This window comes from Chiloscyllium plagiosum, unplaced genomic scaffold, assembly GCF_037043375.1.
Source record: "Chiloscyllium plagiosum isolate Xiang-an unplaced genomic scaffold, Cpla_swu_hap1 HiC_scaffold_8, whole genome shotgun sequence".
In the NCBI taxonomy this organism is placed as follows: Eukaryota; Metazoa; Chordata; class Chondrichthyes; order Orectolobiformes; family Hemiscylliidae; genus Chiloscyllium; species Chiloscyllium plagiosum.
In genome coordinates, this window is record NW_028270146.1 from 5,023,784 (window position 1) to 5,044,248 (window position 20,465).

General features: G+C 46.0%; 1 protein-coding gene across 1 annotated transcript in view; it reads left to right on the forward strand.

The window, feature by feature from the left end:
- noxred1 (NADP-dependent oxidoreductase domain containing 1) overlaps positions 1–20,465 on the forward strand; it is an 81,142-nt gene that overhangs the window by 34,417 nt on the left and 26,260 nt on the right. The window contains exons 3-4 of the mRNA XM_087989553.1: positions 825–1,005; positions 3,234–3,391. Coding sequence (XP_087845679.1) covers positions 825–1,005; positions 3,234–3,391 — 339 coding nt within the window. The remainder of the gene's footprint in view (positions 1–824; positions 1,006–3,233; positions 3,392–20,465) is intronic.

Sequence of the window (20,465 nt, forward strand, 5' to 3'; positions counted from 1 at the left end):
CCTAACCAATGTCCTGTACAGCTGCAACATGACATTCCAACTCCTATACTCAATGCACTGACCAATAAAGGCAAGCGTACCAAATGCCTTCTTCACTATCCTGTCCACCTGTGTCTGTACTTTTAAGGAACTATGAACCTGCACTCCAAGGTCTCTTTGTTCTGCAACACTCCCCAGGACCTTACCATTAAGTGTATAAGTCCTGCTCTGAAGCGCCTTTCTAATATACAGCACCTCACATGTATCTATGTTAAACTCCATTCTGCCTCTCCTCTGCACATTGGCCCACATGATCAAGGTTCCATTAAGGCTCTGAGGTAACTTTTTTGGCTGTCCACCACACCTCCAATTTTGATGTCACTTGCTAAACAACTGATTAGCTGGTAATTGTCTGAGTTGGATTTGTCCTGCATTTTTCACATTGCCAGTTTTGTAGCTGGCTGGAACACTTTGGCCAGCAACCTGCATGGTTCACACAGCAATCAGGAAATGATCAGTAACTTTTGAGGGAAAAAAGCAACATCAGGGAAACATCAATAGTCTTTCCATTGGCAACAGATTATTAAATGCCCCGAAAAAGATCTATCTGTGGAGAAAGGGCAGATAAATTTTAAATTGCGACACTGTATCCTGCTATTTATGCACAACACAAGTCTGCATAGTGTGGTGAGGTGAAAATCTGGCACACTACACTGGATTAAGTTGAAAACAGTTGAATAAAAAGATCGTAGGGTTAGGTTCTAGCTTGGTGAGATCCAATGGATTGAATTGCCTTCAGCATCCAAAGCCTGTTTTGTAACAACATGTCAACTCCTTTCTTTCAGGTGACCTCTCAGATTTGGGAATCAAGTGTTTTTACGACAACAAACGACTGGCAGCCTCAGTGGACGTGATGTTTCTCTGCTGTCTACCATCTCATCTGTCAGCTGTTTCTTCTCAGATTCACGGCTGCATTGCTGAATCCTGCATCGTGTACAGTCTTGTAACTGCAGTGCCTGCAGCAAGGTCAGTCCCCTGCTTACATCAGAATGGGAATTCTATATTACAGACCAGCAATTATTGCCCAGCCCTAACTGCCCTTCATTATGTAATGGTGATCACCTTCTTGAATCATTGCAGTGAATGTGTTTAGAGGTACACCCATAGTGCTGTTAGGGAGCGGGTTCTAGGACGTCCACCCAGCAACAGTGTAAGAATGGTCAGTATATTTCCAAATTTGGATGGTGCATGGTTTGGAGAGGAGCCTGCAGCTAATTTTTATCTTCAATCAGGTTGATTTACGCCATTCCTTCCTGAACTGGGCACTTTGAAGATGCTATAAAGCTAACTGGAGTCATTCCATACAATATCTTTTATCTTCCTTTTGCATCATTCTGGCCATGGCTTTGAGACACCTCATAGACTGAGATTAGTATTTCAGTGACAACAAGGTGTGTGGACATGAGCAAATACATTATTATGAATTTTCTATTCAGAACATCTGTGGCCAAAGCATTTCATAATTCATACACTGATATGTACTGGACAATGCAGCCAAAATGATGGAGAAGAGTTTGAGGAAAGAGACCCAGGGTACAGGATGAGCTTCATATAGCATCTGTACAAGAATGGAGTGAGGGTGGACCTCCATGAGGCCATGTTTGTAGAGGCAGATGGAACAGTCCTGGAGGAGGACAGAGCCGGTTTGGTTCAGAAGATAATTAAGTGATTGGGAGAAGGGTTTGGAAATCCATATTTTTTTGGGGGGCGGGGTGCAGGGGCCCTGGGAACCATTGGAGATGTGTTTGGTGAGGGAAGGATAAGTGGAAGAGGATGTGGGAGCAGAACTCTGGGTGAACTGGAGGTCATGGACCATGGGGCCTGAGAGGGCAGCATGGATGAAATGAGTGCAACCGAACCCAAGGTCACACTGCATTATCAGGAGTTGCAAATGACCTTAGATATCTGATCATTATCTGATGTGAGATCTTCAGCTGGAGGCTATTTGGCCCGTCAGGCCTGTGCTGACTCTGTAGAATGTATCCAGTATGTATGATTTTTCCCATAGCCCTGCAATTTTTGTCATTTTAAAATACTTATCCAAATTCCTTTTGGAAGCTAATGGTGTGAATTTCTGTACTTTCATTCCAGATCATAAAAACTTAATACAATAAAAAGAATTAAAAATTCTTCTCATCTCATCTCCTGCCTTTGCTCAGTAATCTGTAATTTCATTGGTCCTGCTGCCATTGGCAATAGTGACTTCTAAATTACTCTTCAAAGTTTGTGAGAAGATTTGTAGCTCGTGTGCTCGTTGTGGTTCTGTTCACCGAGCTGGGAATTTGTGTTGCAGACGTTTTGTTCCCTGTCTACGTGACATCCTCAGTGCTTGGGAGCCTCCTGTGAAGCGCTTCTGTGATCTTTCCTCCAGCATTTGTAGTGGTTTGAATCTGTCGCTTCCGGTTGTCAGTTCCAGCTGTCTGCTGCAGTGGTCGGTATATTGGGTCCAGGTCGATGTGCTTATTGATTGAATCTGTGGATGAATGCCATGCCTCTAGGAATTCCCTGGCTGTTCTCTGTTTGGCTTGTCCTATAATAGGAGGAGAAAGTGAGGACTGCAGATGCTGGAGATCAGAGCTGAAAACGTGTTGCTGGAAAAGCGCAGCAGGTCAGGCAGCATCCAAGGAGCAGGAGAATCGACGTTTTGGGCATGTACAACCAATGTAGTATACAAAATCCCATGCAAGGACTGCACAAAACACTACATAGGACAAACAGCAAGACAGCTAACGATCTGCATCCATGAACACCAACTAGCCACGAAATGACACGACCGGCTATCCTTAGTAGCCACACACGCAGATGACAAGCAACATGAATTCGACTGGGACAAGACTACTATTATATGACAAGCCAAACAGAGAACAGCCAGGGAATTCCTAGAGGCATGGCACTCATCCACAGATTCAATCAATAAGCACATCGATCTGGACCCAATATACTGACCATTGCAGCGGACAGCTGGAACTGACAACCGGAAGCGGCAGATTCAAACCACTACAAATGTCGGAGGAAAGATCACAGAAGCGCTTCACAGGAGGCTCCCAAGCACTGACAGGGGACGAAACGTCTGCAACACAAATTCTAAATTACTCTGTTAAAACCCTTGATTTTGAACTTGTTGAATAACTCTCTCATTTATGTGATTTTTGTACTTACTTAAATAAAGATACTGCTTTGTCTTTTTCCCTCAGACTTAAGAACCTCCTGGCACACAGTAGCATTGTGAGGCCACATTATCTCTTCCATGGAAAAAGTACCTGGCCTAAACTGTGGAGGAGTGGCAGAACTCCTGTTGAAGCCCTAAAGGTTCAAGAAATTATTGAAGTGACATCACCATTTAAAAAGGCTTGTAAGTAAAGCAGAAAACATGATGGTTTTCCTCTGTGTATGCTGAGGTGTGGTGAAAGTAATGGACAGCATGGTTTTGTGTGGGGAAGGTCATGTCTTACAAACCTAATAGAATTCTTTGAGGAAGTGACAACATTGATTGCTGGGGGAAGGGCTGTAGATGTCATATACATGGACATTAGTAAGGCGTTTGATAAGGTTCCCCATGGTAAGCCGATGAAGAAGGTGAAGTCGCATGGGGTGCACGGTGTTCTAGCTCGATGGATAGAAAACTGCTGGGCAGAAGGAGACAGAGAGTAGCAGTGGAAGGGAATTTCTCAAAATGGAAACCTGTGACCAGTGGTGTTCCACAGGAATCCATGCTGGGACCTCTTTTGTTTGTGATATATATAAATGATTTGGGGGAAACTATCAGTTGCTTGATTAGCAAGTTTGCAGATGACACCAAGATTGGTGGAGTAGCAGATAGTGAAGGGGACTGTCAGAGAATACAGCAGAATATAGATAGATTGGAGAGATGGGCAGAGAAATGGCAGATGGAGTTTAATCCAGGCAAATGTGAGGTGATGCATTTTGGAAGATCCAATTCAAGAGCGAACTATACAGTAAATGGAAAAGCCCTGGGGAAAATTGACCTACAGCGAGATCTAGGTGTTCAGGTCCATTGTTCCCTGACTTTGACATTGCAGGTTGAGAGAGTGGTCAAGAAGGCATATGGCATGCTTTCCTTCATTGGATGGGGTATTGAGTACAAGAGCTGGCACGTCATGTTACAGTTGTAGAGGACTTTGGTTCAGCCACATTTAGAATACTATGTAAAGTTCTGGTCGCCACATTACCAAAAGGATGTGGATGCTTAGGAGAGGGTGCAGAGGAGGTTCACCAAGATGTTGCCTGGTATGGAGGGCGCTAGCAATAAAGAGAGGTTGAATAGATTAGGATTATTTTCATTTGAAAGACAAAGATTGAGGGGGGACCTGATTGAGGTCTACAAAATCATGAGAGGTATACATGATTCGGAGATGCTGGTGTTGGACTGGGGAATACAAAGTTAAAAATCACACAACACTAGGTTATAGTCCAACAGGTTTATTAGAAAGCACTAGCTTTTGGAGTGCTGCTGCTTCATCAGGTGGTTATGAACAATCCAGGTCTTTTTCAATATATGATTTCAATTACATCACACTTTAAATTTTTGTTATTAGATTAGATTACTTACATTGTGGAAACTGGCCCAAAAAGTCCACACCAACCCTCTGAAGAGCAACCCACCCAGACCCATTCCCCTACATTTACCCCCTCACCTAACACTACAGGCAATTTAGCGTGGCCAATTCACCTAACCTGCACATTTGTTTGGACTGTGGGAGGAAACTGGAGCACCCAGAAGAAGCCCACACACGGGGAGAATGTGCAAACTCCACACAGAGGCGGGAATTGAACCCAGGTCTTCTGGCGCTGTGAGGCAGCAGTGCTAACCACTGTGCCACCGTGTCTTATGATCTTATGCTCCACAGCCACCTGATGAAGGAACAGTGCTCCGAAAGCTAGTGCTTCCACATAAACTTGTTGGACTATAAACCTAGAGTTGTTGATTTTTAACTTTGAGAGGAAGAGACAGGGGGGATAGCAAGAAGCTTTTTCCCAGAGTGGGGGACTCAATTACTAGGGGTCACGAGTTCAAAGTGAGAGGGGAAAAGTTTAGGGGCGATATGCATGGAAAGTTCTTTACGCAGAGGGTGGTTGGGGCCTGGAATGCTTTGTCAGTGGGTAGGGGTAGGAATGATAGCGTCATTTAAGATGTATCTGGACAGATACATGAATGGGCAGGGAGCAAAGGGATACAGATCCTTAGAAAATAGGTGGCAGGTAATAGAGAGGTAATAGAGGCCTGGTGAGATAATTCCACAGACACCAGTATCCCATAATCAAATCACCCTTTATTTACATGTGGAGAGTCCTTGAAATTGATCCAGCTCCCTCAGATCCAGCTCTCAAAGTGAACAGAATGTCTGACACACCTGCTGCTGCAAAATGGAGGCCGCTGATCCCAGGAGATAAGTTTTTAAAGGATGAATTTACTCTCCTGGCACCCCCCCGGTTCTCTCCCTAACCGTCCCCACTTCAACGAGGTTGTCTTTGAAGTTTCTGATCAAGTCTACCAGATTCTGAAGGGGGAGGGTGAGCAACCAAACGTCATGGTGCACATTGGAACCAGTGACATAGCTAGGAAAGTGGATGAGGATCTACAAAATGATTACATGGAGTTAGGATGGGAGCGAAAAAAGCAGGACAAGTGGAGTACTAATCTCAGGATTACTTCTAGTGCCATGTGCTCGTGAGGCAAGGAACAGGGAGTGAGTGCAGCTAAGCATGTGGCTACAGGGCTGGTGTAGGAGGGAGGGCTTCAGATATGTAGGTCATTGAGGTACCTTCTAGAGAAGGTGGGGTCTGTACATGAAGAACATGTTACACTTAAACTGAGGGGCACCAATGTCCTGGGCAGGAGATTTGCTCGAGCACTTTGGGAGGGTTCAGACTAGTTTGGTAGGGGGATGGGAACCTGAGCTACAGATCTGAGGAGAGGACAGTTGTCAACAGGCAGAAATAGAATGCAGAGAGTCTGGCAGGAAGGATACACGGTTAAAGTGTGTCTGTTTCAATACAAGGAGTGTCAAAAGTAACAGTGATGAACTTAGAGTAAGGATCAGTATTTGGAACTACGATGTTGTGGCCAGAATGGAGACATGGATTTCACAGGGGCAGGAATGGTTGTTGGATGTGCCACTGTTTAGACATTTTAAAAAAAACAGGGAGGGAGTAAAAGAGATGGGGGGCTAGCATTGTTAATTAGAGAGTGTATCTCAGCTGCAGAAAAGGAGGTTGTTGAGGAGGGTTTAGAACATTACAGCGCAGTCCAGGCCCTTCGGACCTCGATGTTATGCTGACCCTTGGAACCAATCTGAAGCTTATCTAACCTACACTATTCCATTATCATCCATATGTTTATCCAATGACCATTTAAATGACCTTAAAGTTGGCAAGTCTACTACTGTTGCAGGCAGGGTGTTCCATGCCCTTACTACTCTCTGAGTAAAGAAACTACCTCTGACATCCATCCTATATCTATCACCCCCTCAATTTAAAGTTATGTCCCCTTGTGCTAGCCATCACCATCCAAGGAAAAAGGTTCACTGTCCACCCTATCTAACCCTCTGATTATCTTATTTGTCTCTATTAAGTCACCTCTCAACCTCCTTCTCTCTAACAAAAACAGCCTCAAGTCCCTCAGCCTTCCCTCCATACCAGGCAACACCCTAGTAAATCTCCACTGCACCCTTTCCAAAGCTCCCACATCCTTCCTATAATGTGGTAACCAGAACCGTACACAATACTCCAAGTGCGGCTGCACCAGAGTTTTGTACAGTTGCAGCATGACCTCATGGTTCCAAAACTCAATTCCTCTACCAATAAAAGCTGATACACCGTATGCCTCTTAACACTTTCAACCTGGGTAGCAACTTTCAGTGATCTATGTACATGGACACAAGATCTTTGCTCATCTACACTACCAAGAATCTTACCATTAGCCCAGTACTCTTTATTCCTCTTGCTCCTTCCAAAGTGAATCACCTCACACTTTTCCACATTAAACTCCAATTGCCACCTCTCAGCCCAGCTCTGCAGCTTAGCTATGTCCCTCTGTAACCTGCAACATCCTTCAGCACCATCCACAACTCTACTGACCTTAGTGTCATCCGCAAATTTACCAACCCATCCTTCTATGCCCTCCTCTAGGTCATTTATTAAATTGACAAACAGCAGTAGCCCCAAACCAGATCTTTGCAGTACACTACTAGTAACTGAAAGACTAGGAGGCAGTGAGGTCTGCAGATGCTGGAGAGCAGAGTTGAGAGTATATTCCCCCTCCCACTCTGCCGAGGACATGCAGGTCCTGGGCCTCCTCCATCGCTACTCCCTCACCACCTGATACCTGGAGGAAGAACGCCTCAGGACCCTCCAACCCAGTGGAATCAATGTGGATTTCACCAGTTTCCTCATTTCCCCTCCCCCCACCTTACTCTAGTTCCAACCTTCCATTCAGCACCGCTCTAATGACCTGTCCCACCTGTCAATCTTCCTTCTCACCTATCCGCTCCACCCTCCTTTCCAACCTCCCATTTATCTGTCCACTCCTGAGGCTCCCAGCCTTGTTCCTGATGAAGGGCTCTGGCCCGAAGTGGCGAATTTCCTGCTCCTTGAATGCTGCCTGACCTGCTGTGCTTTTCCAGCAACACCCTCTCAACTCTAGTAACTGAACTCCAGGATGAGCATTTCACATCATGCACCACCCTCTCTCTTTTTTCAGCTAGCTAATGTCTGATCCAAACCACGAAATCACCCTCAATCCCATGCTTCCATATTTTGTGCAATAGCCTATTGGGCACCTTATCAAACCCCTTACTGAATCCATAAACACCACATCAACCGCTTTACCCTCACCCACCTGTATGGTCACCTTCTCAAAGGACTCAATGAGGTTTGTGAGGCACAATCTACCCTTCACAAAACCTTGCAGAGTATCCCTAATCAACTTATTCCTCTCTAGATGATTATAAATCCTATCTCTTATCACCTTTTCCAACTCTTTACCCACAACCGAAGTAAGGCTCACTGGTCTATAATTTCCAAGGTTGTCTCTACTCCCCTTCTTGAACAAGGAAACAACATTTGCTATCCTCCTGTCTTCAGGCACTATTCCTGTAGACAATGACAACATAAAGATCAAAGCTAAAGGCTCTGCAATCTCCTCCCTGGCTTCTCAGAGAATCCTAGGATAAGTCCCATCTATTTTCACACTTTCCAGAATTGCTAACAGCTCCTCCTTGTGAACCTCAATCCCATCTAATCTAATGGTCTGTATCTCAGTATTCTCCTCGACAACATTGTCTTTTTCCAGTGTGACTACTGACGTAAAATATTCATTGAGCTCTTCCCCTATTTCCTTGGACTCCACACAAGACTTCCCACTGCTATCCTTGATTGGTCCTAATCTTTCTCTAGTCATTCTTTTATTCCTGATGTACTTATAGAAACCTTTAGGGTTTCCTTGATCCTATCTGCCAATAACTTCTCATGTCCCCTCCTGGCTCTTCTTAGCTCTCTCTTTAGGTCTTTCCTGGCTAACTTGCAACTCTTGAGCGTCCTAACTGAGCCTTCACGTCTCATCCTAACATATACTTCTTCTTCCTCCTGACAAGAGATTTAATGTCTTTTGTAAACCACGGCTCCCTTGCTCGACAACTTCCTCCTTGCCTGATCAGTACATTCTTATCAAGGAACCACAGTAGCTGTTCCTTGAATAACTCCACATTTCAAGTGTGCTCATCCCCTGCAGTTTCCTTTCCCATCCTAGGCATCCTAAATCTTGCCTAATCACATCATAATTGCCTTTACCCCAGCTATAACTCTTGCCCTGTTATACATACCTATCCCTTTCCGTCGCTAAAGTAAATATAACTGAATTGTGGTCACTATCACCAAAGTGCTCACCTACCTCCAAACTTAACACCTAGCCGGGTTCATTACCCATTACCAAATCTAATGTGGCCTCTCCCCTTGTTGGCTTGTCTACGTCCTGCATACTTTGGACAAAATCTGACCCATTTAAAGTATTCAAACTATAGTATTTCCAATCAATATTTGGAAAGTTAAAGTCCCCCATAATAATTACCCTGTTACTCTCACACCCATCCAAAATTATCTTTGCTATTCTTTCCTCAGTATCTGTGGAACTATTCAGAGGCTTACAGAAAACTCCCAACAGAGTGACCTCTCCTTTCTTGTTTCTAATCTCAGCCCATATACCTCAGTAGACAAGTCCTCAAACGTTCTTTCTGCACCGTAATACTGTCTTGACTAACAGTGCCACACCTCCCCCTCTTTTACCACCTTCTCTGTTCTTACTGAAACATCTAAATCCCAGAACCTGCAACAACCATTCCTGTCCCTGCTCTGTCCATGTCTCCGAAATGGCCACAATAGCGAAGTCCCAGGTACCAACCCTTGCTGCAAGTTTACCTACCTTATTCCAGATGCTCCTGGCGTTGAAGTAGACACACTTCAAACCACCTTCCTGCTTGCGAGTGTACTCTTACAACCTTGAAACCTCAATTCCAACCTTAATACTCTCAACCTCCTGGACACTGGAACTACACTTCAGGTTCCCATCCCCCTGCTGAATTAGTTTAAACCCTCCCAAATAGCAATAGCAAATTTCCTCCCAGGATATTGGTACCCCTCTGGTTCAGGCGAAGGCCAACCTGTTTGTAGAGGTCCCACCCACCCCAGAATGAGCCCCAATTATCCAGGAATCCGAAACTGTCCCTCCCGCACCATTCCTGTAGCCACATGTTCAACTCCTCTCTCTCCCTATTCCTCGCCTCGCTAGCACATAGCACAGGCAACAATCCAGAGATAACAACTCTGTTTGTTCTAGCTCTAAGCTTCCACTCTACTCCCTGAATTTCTGCCTTAAATCCCGATCCCTTTTCCCACCTATGTCGTTAGTGGACCATGACTTGGGTCTGCTCCCCCTCCCCCTCAAGGATCTCGAAAACACGATCCGAGACATCATGAACCCTGGCACCTGGGTGGCAACGCACCAACTGTGAGTCCCTCTTGTTCTCAAAGAACCTCCTATCTGTCTCACTAACTATGGAATCCCCAATGACGAATGCTCTCCTCCCTTCCCTTCTGAGCAACAGGGACAGACTCTGTGCCAGAGACCTGTACCCCATGGCTTACCCCTGGTGAGTTGTCCCCCAGACAGTATCCAAAATGGTATATTTGTTTGTCTACTAAGTCACTATGGGTCGAAGTCAGTAACAGGAAAGGAACAGTCACTTTATTGGGTGTTTTCTATAGAGCCCCCAATAGCAGCAGAGAGATGGAAGAACAAATTGGACAGCAGATCTTGAAAAGGTGCAGATGTAACAGAGTTGTTGTTGTGGGTGACTTCAACTTCCCCAATATTGATTGGAACCTCCTTAGTGCAGGTGGTCTGGATGGAGCCGATTTTGTCAGGTGTGTTCAGGAAGGATTCCTTACTCAATATGTAGATAGGCCAACTGGGGGGAGGCCATATTGGATTTGGTGCAAGGCAACGAGCCAGGACAGGTGTCAGTCTCACAGTGGGAGAGCATTTCGTGACAGTGATCACAACTGCCTCACCATTACCATAGCCATGGAGAGGGATAGGAACAGACAGTAAGGGCAGGTATTTATTTGGAGGAGGGGAAATTAAACTGCTATTAGACAGGAGCTGTGGAGTATAAATTGGGAACAGTTGTTCTATGGGAAATGCACAACAGAAATGTGAAGGCTATTTGAGGAGCACTTGTTATGAGTGTTGGATAACTTTGTCCCACTGAAACAGGCAAGGAATGGTCAGGTGAAGGAGCTTTGGATGACGAGAACAGAGGAGCTCTTCGTCAAGAGGAAGAAAGAAGCTTATTTAACATTGAGGAAGCAAAGATTTTGCATGGCTTTAGATGATTACAGGGTAACTAGGAAAGAATTCAAAAATGGACTGAGGAGATCTAGGAGGGGGCACAAAATGCTTCGCTGGGAAGGATTACGGAAAACCGAAAGGCGTGAAGATTAAGAATTATCAGAGAGAGGGTAGATCAGGGATAGCGGAGGGAACTTGTGTTTGGAGTCTGAAGAGGTAGGGGAGGCCTTAATTGAGATTTTTGTTTCAGTATTCACTAGAGAGAGAGGGACCTTGTTGATAGTGAGAATACTGTGCACCGGGTGAACAGATTGATGTTAAGAAAGTGGATAGAAGGAAATTCTGGGAAGCATCAAGATAGATAATTCCCCAGGGCCAGATCAGATATATCCAAGGTTACTATGTCAAGTGAGGGATGAGATTGCTGCGCTTCTGGTGATGATCTTTGCATCGTCACTCTCCAGGGGAGTAGTACTGGATGATTGAAGGGAGGCGAATGTTGTTCTTCTGTTCAAGAAAGGGAATCGGGCAAACTCTGGGAATTTACAGATCAGCCAGTCTTATGTCTGTGGTAAGCAAGATACTGGAAAGGATTCTGAGAGATAGGATTTATGACTATTTGGAAAAGCATAGTTTGATTAAGGATAGTCAGCATGGCTTTGTGAGGGACAGATCGTATTTCACAAACTTTATTGAGATATTTGAGAATGTGACGAGACAAGTTGACAAAGGTCGAGCAGTGGATGTGCTGTATATGGATTTCAGTAAGGCATTGATAAGGTTCTCCACAGTAGGCTCATTCAGAAAGTTAGGAGGTATGGAATACAGGGAAATTTGGCTGTGTGGATACAGGGTTAAAGCTGAAAATGTGTTGCTGGAAAAGCGCAGCAGGACAGGCAGCATCCAAGGTACAGGAGAATCGACGTTTCGGGCATGAGCCCTTCTTCAGGAATGAGGAAAGTTTGTCCAGCAGGCTAAGATAAAAGGTAAGGAGGAGGGACTTGGGGGAGGGGCGTTGGAAATGCGATAGGTGGAAGGAGGTCAAGGTGAGGGTGATAGGCTGGAGTGGGGTGGGCGCGGAGAGGTTAGGAAGAAGATTGCAGGTTAGGAAGGCGGTGCTGAGTTCGAGGGATTTGACTGAGACAAGGTGGGGAGGGGAAATGAGGAAACTCGAGAAATCTGAGTTCATCCCTTGTGGTTGGAGGGTTCCTAGGCGGAAGATGAGGCGCTCTTCCTCCAACCATCGTGTTGCTATGGTCTGGCGATGGAGAAGTCCAAGGACCTGCATATCCTTGGTGGAGTGGGAGGGGGAGTTGAAGTGTTGAGCCACAGGGTGGTTGGGTTGGTTGGTCTGGGTGTCCCAGAGGTGTTCTCTGAAACGCTCCACAAGTAGGCGGCCTGTCTCCCCAATATAGAGGAGGCCACATCGGGTGCAGCGGATGCAATAGATGATGTGTGTGGAGGTGCAGGTGAATTTGTGGCGGATATGGAAGGATCCCTTGGGGCCTTGGAGGGAAGTAAGGGGGGAGGTGTGGGCGCAAGTTTTGCATTTCTTGCGGTTGCAGGGGAAGGTGCCGGGAGTGGAGATTGCGTTGGTGGGGGGTGTGGACCTGACGAGGGAGTCACGGAGGGAGTGGTCTTTTTGGAACGCTGATAGGGGAGGGGAGGGAAATATATCCCTGGTGGTGGGGTCTGTTTGGAGGTGGCAGAAATGACGGCGGATGATACGCTGTACATGGAGGTTGGTGGGGTGGTAGGTGAGGACCAGTGGAGTTCTGTCCTGGTGGCGGTTGGAGGGGCGGGGTTCAAGGGCGGAGGAGCGGGAAGTGGAGGAGATGCGGTGGAGGGCATCGTTGATCACATCTGGGGGGAAATTGCGGTCTTTGAAGGAGGAGGCCATCTGGGTTGTGCGGTTTTCGAACTGGTCCTCCTGGGAGCAGATGCGACGGAGACAAAGGAATTGGGAATATGGGATGGTGTTTTTACAGGGGGCAGGGTGGGAGGAGGTGTAGTCCAGGTAGCTGTGGGAGTCGGTCGGTTTATAGTAAATGTCCGTGTCGATTCGGTCGCCCGAGATAGAAATGGAAAGTTCTAGGAAGGGGAGGGAGGAGTCTGAGACGGTCCAGGTGAATTTGAGGTCGGGGTGGAAGGTGTTGGTAAAGTGGATGAACTGTTCAACCTCCTCGTGGGAGCATGAGGCAGCGCCGATACAGTCATCGATGGTTAGTTGGCCAAAAAAAGACAGCGAGTGGTGGTGGATGGAAAGTATTCCACTTGGAGGTTGGTGACCAGTGGTGTCCCGCTGGAATCTGCCCTTTGCAGTTTTTATAAATGACTTGGATGAAAAAGTGGAAGGGTGGGTTAGTAAATTTGTCGATGACACAAAGGTGGGTTGTATTGTATATAGTTTCAAGGGCTGTTGCAGGCTACAATAAGGCATAGACAGGATGCAGAGTTGAGCTCAGAAGTGGCAGGTGGAGTTCAACCTGGATAAATGCAAAGTGATTCATTTCGGAAGGTCGAATTTGACTGCTGACAGGGTTAAACTGATATTAGACAAGAGTTAAAGGGTTATGACAGGGTTGACCGGGTTAAAGATAGGATTCTTGGCAGTGTGGAGGAACAGCAGAGTCTTGGGATCCACATACATAAATCCCTCAAAGGTACCACCCAAGTTGATAGGGTTATTAAGAAGGCGTTTGGTGTTTTGGCTTTCATTAACAGGGGGATTTAGCTTAAGAGCTGCGAGGTTTTGCTACAGCTCTATAAAACCCTGGTTAGACCACACTTGGAATATTGTGTCCACTTCTAGTCACCTCATTATCGGAAGGATGTAGATGCTTTAGAGAGGGTGCAGAGGAGATTTACTGGGATGTTGCCTGGATTGGAGGGCTTGTCTTATGAAGAGAGGCTGAGTGACCTATGGCTTTTCACACTGAAGAGAAGGAAGAGAGGTGACCTGATAGAGATGTACAAGGTAATGAGAGGCATAGATAGAGTAGACAGCCAGAGACGTTTCCCAGGGGAGAAATGGCTGTTACGAGGGTCATAATTTTAAGGTGATTGGAGGAAGGTATAGGGGAGATGCCAGAAGTAGGTTCTTTACACAAAGAGTGGTGGGTATGTGGAATGCAGTGCCAGTAGTGGTGGTAGAGTCAGAGACATTAGGGATATTTAAGCGGCTGCTGGACAAACACATGGACAGCAATAAGTTGAGGGGTGTGTAGGTTAGGTTGATCTTAGATTAAGACAAATGCGCAGCACAAATTCATGGGCTGAAGAGCCTGTACTATGCTGTACTGTTCTATGTTCTATATCCAGGGCTGCCTGATTGGAAGTCATATTCTATGAGGTCCACCTGGCTGATCTTGTTACAATCAGTACATCCCTCCCCTCTCAGTCTGAGGACATAGGCCAGTTCTGTTTTATGTTGGCCCTCCTGGGGCGTTTTAGCACCAGCTCAGGTTCCCCTAATTCTGTCTCTGATACGAGCCGTGTATAATGCACAGGAGCTTGCCTCTTGAGCTTAGAGTGTATTGGAAGAAATTTATTATTTTCTTCAAGATGGCCACATCTGCCATATCTATCTCAGATTCAAAGTATCTTTAACACCTGATGAAGAGAGAGAGAGAGAGAGAGAGCCTGGGTTCCAGAACAGTCAGAAAGGCTGTCAAGGAGCTCGGCACATTTTGCTCCTGCACCGTTTGCAGGTTTGCGGCTTTGTTATGGTTCATGTGCTTGTTCAGGACCAACACACCTCATATCCGTGCAGAGTCATTCCCATGGTTCCTACACTAAACTGCATCCCCTGAAGTAAACTGTCTCTCTTGCTTAGCAGAGTCTTGTATCTGGCATTGGTGTTCCTGATAAAGTTTCACCTCCTTCCCCAACCCTCCCCACCCCCACCCCTGTAGGCTATTTCTTTAAGCCTGCTTTCAAAGTTTGGACTGCTCTTGCTGCCAGGCCATTGGCTGATGGATGGTATGCAGTTGTCTTTATATGTCAAATCTTTGAGGAGAAAGTGAGGTCTGCAGATGCTGGAGATCAGAGCTGAAAATGTGTTGCTGGAAAAGCGCAGCAGGTCAGGCAGCATCCAGGGAACAGGAGAATCGACGTTTCGGGCATAAGGGTTCCTGAAGAAGGGCTTATGCCCGAAACGTCGATTCTCCTGTTCCCTGGATGCTGCCTGACCTGCTGCGCTTTTCCAGCAACACATTTTCAGCTCTTTATATGTCAAATACCAATCAAGTTTAGGAAAAGTTCCCTGCTGGTGAATGATGGCCGGCTATCTGTGGCTGAAAGTACGTCCAGAAAATTTAAAACCATTACGGACTCTTGCAGTGGCCGTACCACCAGTGGTATACCTGCCTGCGGGAAGTAGCTCAATGCATTCACATTTGTTACTTAGCCTCCTGGATCGTGTTCCAACTTGTAATTATATGCACTTATAAGAACCACTGCCAAATGTGGCCTGAAGCTACGAGTGATACTGCCTTGTCCTTATTAGTCATCCCAGCAGGGGTTTGTGGTCGTTACTATTACAAACTTAGTTTTGGTGGATGTTCCGGATTCCAAAAATGATTGCCAAACCTTTCTTCTCTGTTTGGGTGTATTTATGCTCTGCCATAGCCAAAGTCCTGGATGCATATGCTGTTGGGTGTTCCTCGCCGTCGGCCACCTTATGAGCTAATACAGAACAGCCTCGATTATCCGAACGAGACGGGTGGGGAGTATTTTGTTCGGATAACTGATTATGCTTTCTCCGCCACCACCTCCCCCGGCTACAGGGTACCTACTCCCTTCAGCATGTCACTTGCACATTCCCACCAGGGTCTCTGTGCATTTGCGGGCTGTTGGAAGTGGTTTAAAGACTCGTGTGTTACTGCCCGTCGATTCTTGGGCTTAGTACAGGAAGTGTCCGAAGAAACTATCCGGAGGGTTAACAAGGGATCGGGCTCTCGGTCAGGGTGCCTGGCATTGATTGGTGGTTGGTGGCTTGTGGGCAAGCTGCGTTGTGAGGAAGGGCTGGAGGGGCTAACTGTTCCTGAGGTCTCCAATCCACCACAGCTGTGTGCGGGCCGGGCGGTCATTGCTTAGGCCAGTCTGGCCCCTGTCACCCCAACACCTCGCAGACGTCCTCTCACGATCCCACTGCTTTATGTCTATGATGGGTCAGTGTTGGGGAGTTTCAAGTGGTGGGAAGCTAGCCCCTTGAGGTCAGGAGGGTTGCAGCTGGTACTCGATCATACGACAGGGTGCAGGCTGAGTTGTGACCCGGTTTGAGCGAGTTCCCACAGTGGGAGGAGTTCCACTTTAACAAGGGAACAAATCCAGGACTTCACACTGCCTGGGTGACCTCCAGGCCAGCTAGTGGTGCCAGAGTCAGTCTGGTCAGTGAGCAAACAATGTGCCCAAACAGGGTTCCTGTCGTGACAGCAATAGCAGGAACAGGGTTCCGAGGCGAGCCTGTTCCTGCTCCCACTGCCAGCCCAGGCTGCCCATTCTCACTGTGCTTTTATTTAAATTTAATAAAATTTTGATGGGACCTTGAGATCTTGTTCAGATAATCCGAAATTTGGATAATTGATGTTCGGATAACCAAGGTTGTTCCTGTACTCTAATGCCGTACAGGGAGGCAACGCATATCAATACCAACTTTCACTTGGAATCATCATGTGCCAACATCTTAGAGGATGATAAATCTTAGTGGGCGGCACGGTGGCACAGTGGTTAGCACTGCTGCCTCACAGCGCCAGAGACCCAGGTTCAATTCCCAACTCAGGCGACTGTCTGTGTGGAGTTTGCACATTCTCCCCGTGTCTGCGTGGGTTTCCTCCGGGTGCTCCGGTTTCTTCCCACAATCCAAAGATGTGCAGGTCATGCTAAATTGCCCGTAGTGTCAGGTAAAGGGGTAAACGTAGCAGTATGGGTAAGTTGCGGGTCGGTGTGGACTTGTTGGGTCGAAGGGCCTGTTTCCACACTGTAAGTAATCTAATCTAATCTTTCTTCAATTCCCTGAAAGCATAGGCTTGGCTATGATACCATTTCCAAGGTTGCCCCTTTTTTTCAGAGTTGATGGTAAGCCCAGGATGGGCGAGAGGTTTTCTTTGAACTTTTCATAATAACTCATCAGCCCAAGGAGAGACCTATGCTCCAGTACAGACGTGGGAGCCAGGGCAACTTTGATCGCCGTCACTATCTTCCAACCAGTGTAACCTGATTTTGTCAACCCTGTAGCCCAAGTAGGTCACTTGGGGTGACTGGAACGCACATTTTTCCCTTCAAGAGTTCATGCATGCCTCGGAAAAACATCTAAGGACTGTGTCCAAGTTCTCTAAGTGCTCCTTATTGGTCTTCCCTGTTATTAGCAGGTCATCTAGAAAAATGGTGACCTGGAATAGACCTTGTAAAATGTTCTTCATTGTCAGCTGGAAAATGGCACAGGCTGATGATACCCCAAATGGCAGTGTTTGTATTAGTTGTAACTTACTTCTGGGAATCCTTATCTAACTGCAATTGTAAATATGCATGGCTCATGTACAGTTTGGTGAAGGGCAACTCCCCTGCCAGCTTTGTGTATAAATCCTCTATGTGAACAATTGGGTATCTATTCAGCTGTGAAAAGTGGTTTATCATTTGTTTAAAATCCCCACTAAGGTGAACCAAACATCGGGCTTCACAATCTGTATCACTGGTGCTGCCCATTCCACAAACTGTGCAGGTTTAATGATTCCTTTGCTCTCCAGCCTCCTGATTTCTGTCTCTACTTTTGCCCATAAGGCCAATGGCACTGGGTGAGTTTTGCAGAATCATGGAAGTGCTTCCTGGTCGACATGCAAGGTGGCCTTGGCCCATTTAATCCCTCAATTCCTGAAAAACTTCTGGATACTTTATTAGGACCTCACTCAGGCGGCCATTTTGTAATTTAAAAATGTTGAGCCAGAATCTTTACAACCAACCCCCCCACTCCCCAACCCCCCCCCAAACCCCATCAAGCTTGGACGTGAGCCTTTTACTACAATCAGTGGGAACTGAACCAGCTGCTTCTCATAAGAGACCAGAACCAAAGGTGCACCCTTAATCTGTAAAGGTTCCTTGGTAGAGATTCCCAGTCTGGCCGAGGACTTGTGCAAACCTAAGGGTTGGAGTCCAGAACGCATTTTGTTCGAATCTGGTTCTTTGATCACTGCAATGGCTGCACCTGTACTGATCTCCATTAGAACTGAGTAACCGTTTAACCAGATATTTATTTTGTTTGGTTCTGATTTGGATGTTACCAAGCAATTTAAACTATTCCAAACCAGATGTGGGTGGGGTTTCCAGGGTGTGCACTCTCCTGGATACCGGCCTATGAATCCTCTTACTCAATTCAGGCTTAGTGGGACTCTTGCTGTCTCGAGCCCACATTTCGGCATCAACTATCACGGATTGTTGGCTGGATCCTGAAGTAAAGTTTGACCATTTGGCCGAGGCTCGGCTTTGTTTTGGGGTTTTGCTGTGGGCCGACCTGGAGTCCCTCTGTTCAGGATATGTCCTTGAGGCTGCACAATTGGCTGAACTCAAGTGATGTTCCCAAGCTCAGTCTAACTGGCGAACATGTCCATTTTGATTAGAATACCCTGTAACCCAGATGCTCCACTTGCTGCATTTTCTAATGATAAAGCCAGTTATAGTGAGTATTTGAAGTCCAGTTGGGCTTCAGCTAGTAGGCGCTTTTGCATAGTTACATTATTGATCCCAAATACCAAATAGTCTCTCAGCATCTAGGTCGGCCCAAACCAAAGTCACATGCCTCTGCCAGCCATCTTAACTTAGTCAAAAATCCCCATGTGGATTCCCCTGGTTCTTGAATTGCCATGTAAAACCAATAACATCTCAGAATTAAAGGAGGCTTGAGGTCATGACTAAATCTGTCAACTCTTGAAAGGTTTTTGTATCTGGTACCTCAGGGGAAGTTAGGCTCCTAATAACCAAAAATGCTGCGGGTCCACAAGTTGTCAAGAGAATTCCTCATTGCTTTTCTTCTGCCTCAATGTCACTTGCCCAGAAAGAAATAACGTATTCTTTCCACATACTGGGTCCAATCTTCAAAGGCTGGATCAAATGAGTCAAGCTTCTCAAACAATGCCATGATGCCAGAAATGCTTACCCCAACTCAAAGACATCTGTTGTGAGCGAATTTCTTTGGAAATATGCTTTTCTCTCATTTCCACGATATCCTGTCACCAAGAAACCCTTAATTTACATGTGGGAAGTCCTTGAAACTGATCCAGCTCTCTCAGAGCCAGCTCTCAGAATGATAAGGATGCCTGACACTCCTATTGTGATCTGTCAGCCAAGGCTCCCTGATTGGAACATATTAATAGCCCCAAACAGGGAACTCATACTTTATGACGTCCACCTGGCTGACCTCATTACAATCACTACACCTGGAGACCTGGCAGTGCTAGGCCTCGAGCCTGGACTCTTGAGGAGGCAGTGAGGTGGCAGGGGCAGCAGAGTCAGGGTCTCCTGGCACATTCATGTCATCATTGCTGTTCCCAGAGTGGGTCTCCTTGAGGACCAGAACACCTTCCCAAGACCTTGCAGAAACGCTGAAGCAGTGCTTGAGATCCCGATTTGAACAGAAGATGAACTCTTATTTAAGTAATTCCTTTATAGCTTTTTTGTAATTCAAAATAGCGCCGAATTGTGGCGACAACACACTTTGCTGTACTTCAAGGTACATGTGACAAATCATTGATTCATCCATTCATTCAGATGGTGCTGTTCCTATATATCTGCTGCCCTTGTCCTTCTAGGTGGAAGTGGTTGTGGGTTTGTAAGATGCTGTCTGAGGATCTTTGGTGAATTTCTGCAGTGCATTTTGTAGATAGAACACACTGCTGCAACTGAGTGTCAGTGGTGGAGGGAATGGATGCTTGTGGATATGGAGCCAATCAAAGGGCTGCTTTGTACTGGATGTAGTCAAGCTCCTTGAGTGTTACTGAAGGTGCACTCATCCAGGCCAGTGGAGAGTATCCCATCACTTCCTGAATTGTGCCTTGTAGATGGTGGACAGGCTTTGGGGAGTCAGGAGATTCTTCTTACCATAGGAGGGTTCAAAAGAGAGCAGGATATATATTTAAAAGTGATGAATTGTGAGGTATCTGCAGATAGGGCTGGATAACTCTTTCAAGAGCTGCTTTAAACATGTTCGGCTAAGTAGCCTCTTTCTGTACTGTAAAATTCTATGATTCATCTAGTTATATTCTACCTGGTTAAATCAAAAGTGCTTTTTGATGAATTGATGTTCTTTCATTGGATTTGTTGGAACTGGAGGTCAAGCATCACTTGTAGAGTCAGAAAAATTAAGTGTTGTTATGATTTAGTGTCTTAGAGGTAACAGCATCACTCCTGGAAGAGGCAATTGTTCCTATTCCCATCACAGCTACTCCATTCATTCCAGTTCACAACATTATCTCCACATTAAAAGAGTTATTTCTTGCTACCTACTCTCATGACGTTTTTTTAAACTCTGGACAGTCTTATCTTCTTTAGGAATTCTCTAATTAATGATTTA